At 46.0% G+C, this 11168-nt stretch overlaps 1 protein-coding gene across 1 annotated transcript in view; it reads right to left on the bottom strand.

The window, feature by feature from the left end:
- Positions 1–66: 66 nt before the first annotated feature.
- Positions 67–11168, bottom strand: part of LOC103923604 (complement receptor type 1-like) — a gene marked incomplete at its 5' end in the record, with an annotated part of 17339 nt that continues 6237 nt past the window's right edge. Inside the window, 17 exon segments of the mRNA XM_009331988.1 lie at positions 67–148; positions 427–502; positions 667–696; positions 931–1110; positions 2757–2939; positions 3245–3432; positions 3980–4020; positions 4022–4152; positions 4373–4536; positions 4664–4682; positions 6246–6335; positions 6606–6703; positions 6903–7002; positions 7683–7865; positions 8486–8662; positions 9967–10158; positions 10768–10950. Coding sequence (XP_009330263.1) covers positions 67–148; positions 427–502; positions 667–696; positions 931–1110; positions 2757–2939; positions 3245–3432; positions 3980–4020; positions 4022–4152; positions 4373–4536; positions 4664–4682; positions 6246–6335; positions 6606–6703; positions 6903–7002; positions 7683–7865; positions 8486–8662; positions 9967–10158; positions 10768–10950 — 2117 coding nt within the window.

The raw sequence follows: 11168 nt of genomic DNA on the forward strand, positions 1-11168 counted from the left end.
ATTGGAACAACTCAACTTTGCAGCTATAACTGATATTTTATGTTGAGGAATATAAATCCATACCTTCTATGGAAGACATGAACATTTCTGTTCAGTTATTTGGTTCAGAGGGGTTTGGCAATTGTAGTTTTCATATGTGTGATAATAGCTAAGTGAAAAAGAAGAAAACAGTGAACTGTATTGGTTCGTAAAAGAACACTCACACTCAGGTTGGTTTCCTTTTAGGAAGAGAGTCTTGAAATAACACAACATAACCACACCATCGATTCCAGGTTGCTGTGCCTTGTATAGTTCGCAAGCATGAGCCGAAGGTAGAAAGTTACAAGACCCAGGCACACTCAGGCAAATATTTCAAGTGTATAAAGTGTCTAAAACTTGGGACTTGGCAACAAAGGACATGAATGAACATCCAGAAGACTGCCTTACCCTTCCTTCTGCTTAGAAATAATTTTCCAGACAATGCCTGCCCCCAGGAGAAGCAGGACTCCTGCAGCTGCAACTCCTGAGATTGAAGAGCACATATTATTCTCACTGTATGTTTTAAGGCGTATCAGCACAAAAGACATAACGAAGCACATCTTCAGAGTAAGCAGAGGGAAACGGTGCCACTGGGCCCACTGCATGAAGTTAAAGATCTGGCCACAAAAATACCTCTGAGCTGCTTACCTAGGCCTACTGAACCAGACTTGCGTGACGCTGAAGGGAAGAGAAAAAGAAAAATCAGCAAACTATTCTAACAAAATATGGTGTTTCTCAACTGTAGTTAATCACTTGATCAATAAAGCTTTTCCTGCTAAGGGCTGTAATACAGGATTTCTTAAAAACCACACCATTATATTCTTTTTTTTTTTGATACAGAAAGACATTTGCATGTTTAAAATGCATTTGTATGTTTCTCTTTGATCTTTGCTTCATTTCCATTTCACTCACTTAGTTTACAGGCTGGTACAGGAGGGTCCCAGCTGAAGTCCTCTTGGCACTGAATCTGACTGATGCCTTCCAACGTGTAACCATCATCACATTCAAGAGTGATGTTAGTCCCAGAGCGATAAGTATTTCCTTTTATGGCTTTCTTAACACCTTGAACTTCGGGGAATACACATCTGATCTCTGAAATTAGAAGTAACAAAAAAAGGACATTTAATGAGAAGGAATATAAAATACGAGAAATACCACTGTGGGTTATTTAAGACATTGTTCTTGAATCCTTTCTGAATGTAACCAGGAATTAATTCTTATTCCACAGGGTAATGCCTTTCTTTGTGGCTGCAGAAGGGGGTAAGTGTCTCACTCCCACATGTGAATATTTGTACAGATCAGCTACTCCACACTGATACTGCACGTGGGAAGTCGTGTGTAGTAGGGGTACCTTGGGAGAAGCCTGCCAGAGAAAGAGGTTTTTCTGATACTGGGCTACCAAAACATTTGGAGAAGAAAGGTGTAGCAGGGAAGAATTCTGTGGGAGCTTTAGACCCAACTGCCTATAACCCACTTCTAGTCTGTAGAAGTCCCTTATCCTTAAAAGATGTCACCAGCCATATTATTTATCAATAATTAACCAGCCACCTAAGCTATTTATACCACTGATTTCAATGAAGTGAATTAGTTGCTTCAATTTAAGTGTCTAATCACAGTCCAAGCCCAAGAATTCTGGAGGAGAAGGTTCTCAGTGGAGACCAAAGGGGTAACATCAACATGTAACTTTTAACCTTTGTTTCACGTCTTTTTTTTTTTTTTTTATATTTATTTTTACTTTCACACGTAATAGTTACTAAGGACACTTCAAAACCACAAGAATGTGGAATGGCAGGGAGAATTTTTCTGTGAGACTGCTTCCTTTAAAGAGCCTCTGACTTATTTACATAAGCATTTGGTACGTTATTTCCTCTCATTGTTATCCAAGCGCGGTTCAACTCTTGAGTCACCGAGGTGGGTGCAGTTCCACCAAGGAAGCACGCTGTGTGGGTAACGAATTTATTCCAGTGAATGTCCAGCTTTCCATGCGGGAACACCCACACCAGGAATCTTGTGACGCTGATGAAATTGCCTTTAGTCAAGTTTGCCCAATGACTGACCTTCACAGTGAGCTACACAGAAGTGCCAAGTCACATTGGCATATAGAGGCATTTTCCGAGAAGGGAATAGTCAGGCTCACCTGTGAGCTACAAATCACCCATCAGAGACAAATTCTCTGATATAATAATTTCCTTTGTTTCCTGTTAGTGATAACTGGGGAGTGAGAGACACAAAAAGGGAAGGAAAGGAAAGGGAAAAAGTTTCTACTCTTCTACTAAAAGTAAAAAGCTTTTAATGGAGGAAAGTTGGTATAGAACTCATTCGTAGCAACAAGAGCAGAGATGGAAAACACGCAAGAATTAAAATTGCCTTCCAAAATTGCCTCTACTGTACTCATATCCTTTGGCTACTAGCATGAGGTTCCCATCCTACTACTTTACAACAAAATCATACTCTTCCCAGGGATAATAAAGAATAGATAAATTCATAATTAACAGATCAACAGTGCCTAGCTATGATATGAAAGTGGTTCCCAAGCAAAATAAGGGGATGGAATTCAGTGTTAGCTGCAGAAGATTTTACTGCTTCGGTTTTGGCCCATGTATCTCTCCGATGATTTAATTTTTTCCCCAAAGTAAAACATGCATATCAGCATGGCTGCATGTCTCCCCAGCCCATTTCTGGGAGATGTCTGCCACCATGAATTCCAAACAACATAAGCAAACCAAGCACAAACACACCTTTGCACTGAGGAGGCGGCTGGCTCCAGGTTCCTGACACCGTGCAGTTGATGAAAGCATTCCCAACGAGTGAATAACCAGGATTACAGCTGTAGGATACAGATGCTCCATAGGAAAAAGTGTCAGAGATGTTGCCTTTGAGCTTCCCGTTGGTGATGTTTGGAGGATGGAGACACTTCACAGCTGGAAAGTCAGGGAGAGGCAAATGACAGTGTTGACATGAGGATCCTGGTGGACTGCCAGAGAGCAGCTAAGGCACCGTACCTTTGCAGCCTTGATTGTTCCCTTTGAATTTCTTCACCTAGGCTAAATAACTGATTTTGTAACCCTGTAACTCCATCAGGCTTTGGAAATGGGTATAAACTTGATCTTGTTCTTATCACTCATTCTGTAGTAAAGGACTCAGATTTAGTCCTTATACAAACCTTTCCCTAAGGCAAGTCATGTTAAACGTCCTTTCTTCTTAGGTCTCTGCAACAAAAACACACCTTGACAGACTGGAGAAGGATGGCTCCAGCCTCCAGACTCTGTGCAATAAATGGATGCTGTCCCAATGAGAGAGAAGCCGGGCTCACAGGTGTATCTTACAGATGTTCCAGGAGTGAAAAATGCTTTTGCCGGGCCACTGAAAGACCCATGGGCAATATCTGCAGGCTTGGAACAGTGCAGCACTAAAAAGAGAGAAGTGCAGATCAAAACAGAGCTCATACAGGCAAGAGGGGAAACTTTTGAGCACCTGTGGACGGGTGTACGCTCACTCCCACAGCACTGAATCCAACACACAGAGCCAGCCCTGCCCAACCCTCTGCGCTCACTTCACCCCAAATCATCTATAAAGCATATGGCAACACACACACTTCTTCTTACACAAAGGAACATTGCCCAGCATCGTCTTTCCTGGTATATCAGATAAGAAGAGCGATTAGTTCATATATATAATGGGAATTCCACACTTGTAAGACCACCTTATTACAACATCCATACAGGTTCCTTGTGGCTGGCAAAGCTGGCCTAAGCTCATTTTTAAGGCATTCATACTGAGAAACTGAGGCACCGGATACTGCAGCAATAAGAATGGGAAAAATTAGGATAGATGGATCTTCAGATCTGAACACTAGACTCCAGATTCCTCTTGCCTCCTAAACATGTTACGACACACCACCAAGAGTGATAAGGTCAAAAAGGATAGCCATCCAAGGACAGATACCACATGCTTTCCTCTTTCACAGACAGGGAGTGGAGGATCCCATGTGCCCCCTAGCCTGGCACTGGGACTTGTGGAGGTCTTTGGGGACATTAGCAGTGTTGCATTCAATGGTAATGATGTCTCCAGGCCTATAGAGGGACTCCAATCTGATTGCTTTTCCATTCCCAACTCCTGGGCTCACACAGCCAACTATGGGCCGTGAGGGTATAAAGAACCCTTTAGACCATGAAACTTGTGTGGGATAGAGACCACAGAGACCTCATTCTTGGCCACAGAGACCTCATTCTTTCTTTAGTGGTGGAGTTTGTTGAAGCAACAGCTCGTTTCAGCAAGTCCTTAGCCAAATATCACGACATGTTTAACGCATTTAGAAAGTTGAGAAGATTCAGTGGAAAGAGCACAAACACACCTTCACACCGAGGAAGGGGGTGGCTCCAGACTCCGTATGTTGTACAACGAACGGACTTATTACCAATGAGGGAGAAGCCATGTTTGCAGCGGTAGTGCACAAGTGCTCCTACATCAAAAGTGTCTGAGAAATGACTGCTGTGTTCCCCATTAGTAATGCTTGGAATCACAGAATCATAGACTAGTTTGGGTTGGAAGGGACCTCTAAAGGTCATCTAGTCCAACCCCCCTGCCATGGGCAGGGACATCTTCAACTAGATCAGGTTGCTCAGAGCCTCGTCCAACCATTGGAGGAGGCAGACACTTCACTACTGAAAGAGGAGAGGGAGAGGGTGAGAAGGTGACATTCAATTGTGAAAAAAGTAATAACAAGAGAGTAAAAAAGTGCAATTAACCCTCTTCACTGCAAAAAGCAGGACAGGTTGGGAGGAGGAGCTAGTGTTTAGTAAATCTTGCCTCTTCTTATAATAGACCTACCTGGCTTCGTTGTGGTATCAGGATGATGATAGTGTTCTGCCACTCCATCTAGATGCAACATTAAGAGTTTAAAAGACAAACTTGGTCGATCAAATACAATGCACAAATTTACCTTCATTTTCCATCATCCTGCCTTTATATTTCCAGCAAAAATTTCACGCCTCTCTGATAGACAGTGTCCCACCATGAAGCTACCAAATTTCTCACTTTTAGGAAATGAAGAGAACACGGATTATGGATTGCAACAAGCAGGGTGAGAAAAGTGCAAATCATGCTTATACTTACAGCATTAGCCAAAACCTGGCTTATCTCCTGTGTGAGAAGAGAGGCATAAATAAAAGGAACAATTTCTGCTTTCTCCTTAAAGTAGTTGTGGCAAACAAGAAAAATAAAGCCAACTTTGGCTTCAGTGAGTGGGTAGGAGCAGTCGGGGAAGAATCTGCAATGCTAACAAGTCAGAGTGCTGACACTTACCCTGCTCGCAGACTGGCACGGGTGGATCCCATGTTTTATCAGCTCGGCACTGGGCTGTGCCATGGCCTCGCAAGGTGAAACCTTTATGGCACTTAAAGCTAACAGTGTCTTTGTATGTGTAGCGATATTTAAGAACAGATACTCTCCCATTCTGGATCTGTGGGACTGGACATACCACCTCTGAAAAATAAATGCATTATCTCAAAGAGGGAGCCATATATATATATATATGCACTAATTACAGCATAAAGTCCATCCTTAACGTGCCACTGCTCAGAGGAGTTCCACAGGTAGTACTTGGAGAGTCACAGAAGAATAATTTCAAGAATTGAGGGCTTTTTAGTTCCTAGGTTTACCACATGATTGTATACGTAAACATAGTTTTGTGCCTATAAGCAGAATAATGCAAATACATTCCCATAAATATATTAAATGGTGTAGAAATCCATAAGCGCCATTAGTCATCCTCATGACTGCTTTACTGTACCAAGCTCATGCCTTCCAAAGCAATTCCATCTGAAGGAAAGACTAATTGCAATGATCAGCCCCCGCAAAACAGCCTTGTGGTTTGGATAACAGTACGGTATTTGGAAGATCCTAGTTCAATTTTACTCAATATCCCGCTCTTCTACTGCAAGACACATTTCTTCCTTAATTTATTATTTATGTTTGTGAAACAAAAGGGACAAATCCCTGCAGGCATCTCACAACTCTTCATTCTACATAACTCTGAAAGACCAAAAGCTAGCATCTGGAAGATTTTTAGAAGAAACCAAACAAGCAAACAAAACAAAACAATCCTAGAGGAATATTACACTTAAAAAGCCTTATTCCTCAAGGCTCTATTTATTTTAAGGAAATGCCACTTTTTAATTTTAAGGACTTCATTTGGCAATTCTGGGCCAGATCTAGTGGTGACCTACTTACTCTGACAAATGGGAAGAACACCACTCCATGCGACATCTGGTCCAAAAGTCTCACATCGCCTATGAGATACTCCAACCAGTCGGTGCCTGGAGTTACAGAGAAAGAAATATCAGTTGATATCAAGTCATTCAGCCTGGATTTTGCACTCCCACTCTGACACTACCCCCAGAGGTTTCCTTCTGCAGCCTCCTGTTTCTGGCTGGTCACCGAGGTGTTTCTGTTGGTTTGACACATGGGAATGAAGGACACCAAGTTCCTTCTGCCTAGATCCAAGAGGAACAGCAGTGATCCCAAATTACTCTGGGTTAGATTGGTCAGGTGCTAAATCAGGACTCAGACCCAAGTGATTTCCAAACCGCTGGAGCCTCCTTGCAGCACGTGCTTGCTTGCACTCCCAGCTCCTGCTGGGTGGCCATCTGAGAAGGCAGACTGAAACTGAAGTTTGCAGAGTAATCTGTTGAGCACAGGCAGGAGAAAATGAGACACTTCTCCCTTTCCTGAGCAGGCAACCATGGCATAACTGGAACCAAAGTACAAACTCTGGCTTGCTGTGGGAGAACGCCCAGCACAGAGGAGTGGGCTCTGAGCCTTTACCGTAAGTTGCCCAACACCGAGCTCAGAAACGGAGTCAGCAAAGGCAGCGTGGGACTCACCCTTCTTCACATGTGTAGCTCACGGTTGACCCAAAAAGGAGATCTGTCAGAACAACAACTCTGCCGTTCTTTGGTGTTTCTGGGTATTTACATTGCTTCCCTGGGAAAGAACAAGGCTGAGTTTAAACTCCTCTCTTGCAGTTTTGTAATGCACTATGAGAAAGTATCTTAAGGATCTGTCCACATTCAGACACCAATAAAGACGTGATTTTTAAAAGGCCAATAGCTGCCCAAACTATGTGACTAGTGAAGCCATGTATAAATCATTTTTTAAAGAATTGCTTTAAGAAACCCACAAATGTAGCTTAGACAATTTTCAACAACCAACACCAAACTGATTGAGCTATTCACTTTTACAGAACGCTAGCGCTTCAGACCACGTGTGGTTTTTGAGGCATGTCAGATTCGTGGGTACTCCGGGGTGTCTCATGTATCCTGGCTGGCAGCTGTATTGCACGGTGTCCCCAACAGAAAACTCCATCAGATTTTTGTATTCCTCAGTTAGCTCAGCAAAGGTTAAGTTTGGAGGTGCTCCACAGCCCCCTATAGGAAAGAAAACACAGGGAAAAATAGGGATATCAACTACACAAAGTTGTTTTAAAATGTGTATTGAGTATGCACAGATAAAAGTTTACGAGCAAAACTGACAACAAAAGGGAAGTACTGAAGGATTCAACATTTTGGGAAGAGTGAGGGAAAGGATGAGTCCTACAGGCTTTTGAAGGCAGAAATTCCCAGACTATCCATAACTCCAGCCATTATCTCGGAACCATTGTGTACCTGCACACTGAGGAAGAGGGAGGCTCCAGTTTCCAGAGTCAGTGCAGTAAATTGATGCCTCTCCCAGGAGGCTGTAGCCAGGGTCACAGCTGTAATTTACGACCATCCCAGTAGTGAAAACTTCCAAGTCCTGGCTGTTGTGCTTTCCTTTGTCAATATTTGGAGGTGAAGGACATTGCAGCACTAAAGAGAGAGGACAAAACAAAAATGAAAAAAGGGCATGGACAGGATAACGTGCACGAAGGATGCATGCACAAAGACACCAGAATTAACCATTTCTGTTGGCAATGGCTGGAGGGTGAGCGCACTGCGACACTGGGGGAGGAGGGCAAATCCACATTCACGTCAGTAGTGAAAAAAAGGAGGAGTATGGAAAAACGAGTGAGTTGGTGCACAGGAACATTGCAGCTGAGCTGCCAGCCTGTAAGAGACAGGGTGTCTCGGACAGGTATCTCTTGGCTGCTGCTCGTTGCCAGAGTCCATCCAGATACTTCACCCCTCTGGACTACTTAGCAGGTATTTCTGTGCACTCATCCCCGGTGAGTGCCAAAGGGCTCTCAGTGAAGCAGGGGTGATGTGGGCACTGCACATCCTGGCCCCACATCCTCCCCGGCCCCTCCTGTCTTGTGAACAGCCACTGCTCCACAGCGTGTCCCTGGGTCTGCCCTGCCCTGCCCACGGCCCCTCCGGCAGGGACGGATGCCCGTGCACCACAGAGCCCTACCTCCGCACCGCGGCAGTGGCCCGCTCCACACGCCGTGCTCCCCGTCCACCGTGGTGCAGAAGATGGAGGGCTCTCCAGCCAGCGGGTGGCCGGAGTCGCAGGGGGAGATCGGTGGTGCAGAGGAGGGAGGGCTCTCCAGCCAGCGGGTGGCCGGAGTCGCAGGTGTAGATGACCACGTCCGCGTAGGAGAAGGTGCCCGTCAAGTGCCCGCTGTGTCTCCCGTGGGGGATGTCCGGAGGCGGGTCGCAGGTGATACCTGTGGGCGCGTACAAGGTGGCTGTTAGCATCAGTGCCGCAGCAGCACCTGGGGTCTGAGGACACACACGCTTCCCAGGAAGGGAACCGATGGGGCTGAACCTATCTCAGCAGTGATGCTCTCTGTCGTTGCCTTGAAAGCTCTTTCCCAAGGAAAGCACTGATCTGAATCTCTTTGTGCTGTGTTTGGTTTCTCGTCAGTCCTGCTCACTCAGCTCCTGCCGCAGTGTACTTACTCTGGCAGACGGGAACATCACCGCTCCACCTCACTCGCGTCCCAGAGCTCGAAATCACACAGTGCCGCTGGGATGCTCCAACCAGCCTGTGCCTGGGGTCAAACAAAGTCACTCTTGTCACTGCAGGATCATCTTTGGAGGTTGCGTCTCCCACAGCAAACAAGTATTGCCTTAGTTGCCATCTAATACCGCCATTTTAAAGCTATGAACCTTAGCTCATATGGGGACGTTCCCCCAGGTCCCCTCGGTCAGCACAGGCAGTAGATCCCTGGCAGGCTCAGGGAGCTGCCATGCGCTCTCCTCTTCCTTCCATCCTCTAGAAAAGTCCACTTTAATGACTTCTGGCTTAAGCCAAAGCTTCCAAAATAAACTCCCCTTTTCCCTTCATATGCTCCACACAACCAGACTCAGGTGGTCGTGCCCTCTAAATGGCATTTAAAAATTTATAAATAAATCCCCTTCTCCAATTTCTGTTGCCATTTGGACTAGATATTAGACTAGAAATAGACCGTTGCGAAGACCAGAATTGCTTTAGTGCCAAAACTGTTCTAAACCACCCAAAGGATTCTGAGGCTTTCCCTGATCATTTGGATGATTTGTATTTTCTCTCAGCACTTGAGAACTCCAGTTTCTCCTCCAGCATGGCCTTGTGCAGGCAACGCTGGGGTGCTCTGAGCTCAGAGACACAACCACTGGTCTCTTGTGGGAAGACACGCGGTGCCTACGCGTTGCAAGGAGGGCACAAGCATTGCTGATTTCATCTCAGTGAGGTGAAGGAGCTTGGCTGGGACTCACCCTTCGTTGCAGGTATAATTCACTGTTGACCCAAAGAAGAGATCTGTTGTAGCGATAACTCTGCCGTTCTCCGGTTCTCCTGGATGATCACATTTTCTCCCTGGGCAGAAGAAGACCTGGTTTTAAGCTTCTTTAACTCAGTGCCATAGGAAAAAGGTCACTAATTCTAGGAGTCTGCCCAAACCCCACAGAGGAGGGAACCGAAAGGAAGAAATTACAAGGCTTCAGTTGTCACATTGTGATTGAAACAAACTAGAAGTATCACAAAACATACGTTTGCAAAACTCCTGGGCTTCAGACCATGTTTGATTTTCAAGACATGTGATAGTCGGTGATATCTGTGGATGTTTTATGTATCCAGGCCGACAAGTGTACTTCACGGTCTTCCCAACAGAAAACTCAGTCTGATTTTTATACTCCTTGTTTAGCTCAGCAAAAAATAACGTTGTTGGTGTCCCACAGCCAGCTGCCAAGAAACAAAATGCACATGAGAAATACATGCTGGCTGTGAAACGCAGCTAAAGAGAAACAAGCGCATAGGTAGACACCGTTACAAACCCCAAGGTATTAATATCTCTCCTATGTATTCTGACATTTATCTATATAAATTAACACTTACTTAGCATGCAAGGATACGTGCACCCAATTTATATGTTCTTAAAAAAAATGAAACAAAACCATCCCCCCCCCCAAAAAAACAAACCCAACAACCCAGGTTAGCCAGTTTGGTGTTTCCACACTCTGCACATCCTACGCTGCAGCGCTGCCACCATACAGCGTGTTGTCTTTGGGCCACAGAGTGCAGGAATCTGCAATTTCGGAAGTTAGAACAACCAAGACTGTCTCCTTGTGGGAAACCATGGGCTTTGGCAATGCCACCAGGTTATTCCCGGTGCCACCAAAGTGAACACAGCGCCTGCGTGGGCTGGAAGCACGCTTAGACCCATGGGTGTCACTGGGTGTGCACTTCGCCCCCCACACGCCAATTCTGCAGGTTGGCAGGTTTGCCTGCTCCAGGATCAGCCGAGCACGGGACGGGTGCTCAGCCAGCTGCAGCGGCTGCGGCCGGCCCCACCTGCGCAGCGTGGGTACGGGAGGCTCCAGTTCCCCGAGGCCGTGCACAAGACAGAGGGGTCTCCGAGGAGGGAGAAGCCAGGCTGGCAGCTGTAGCTCACGGACATGCCGCTGGTGAAGTTTGCCCCGAGCTCTGCGCTGTGCGTGGCGTGGGCGATGATGGGAGGTGGAGGACAAGGCAGCACTAACAGGGCAGGAGCAGAGAACAGCGTTTCAGTGATTTTGCCCGACAGAGGAGTACATGTAACACAGCAAAACACCGTCACACCTGAAGCGATCGAGTGAGGCAGAGAGCACAACCTCAGGTCCCCTCCAGCACAAGGATGGCCCTAAGCATCCTCTCTCTAAACCCCCATGTGCCCGTGCTCACCTGGCTCGCAGGTGGGGACAGCAGGCGCCGAG

Source organism: Pygoscelis adeliae, unplaced genomic scaffold (assembly GCF_000699105.1).
Source record: "Pygoscelis adeliae isolate BGI_AS28 unplaced genomic scaffold, ASM69910v1 Scaffold189, whole genome shotgun sequence".
In the NCBI taxonomy this organism is placed as follows: domain Eukaryota; kingdom Metazoa; phylum Chordata; class Aves; order Sphenisciformes; family Spheniscidae; genus Pygoscelis; species Pygoscelis adeliae.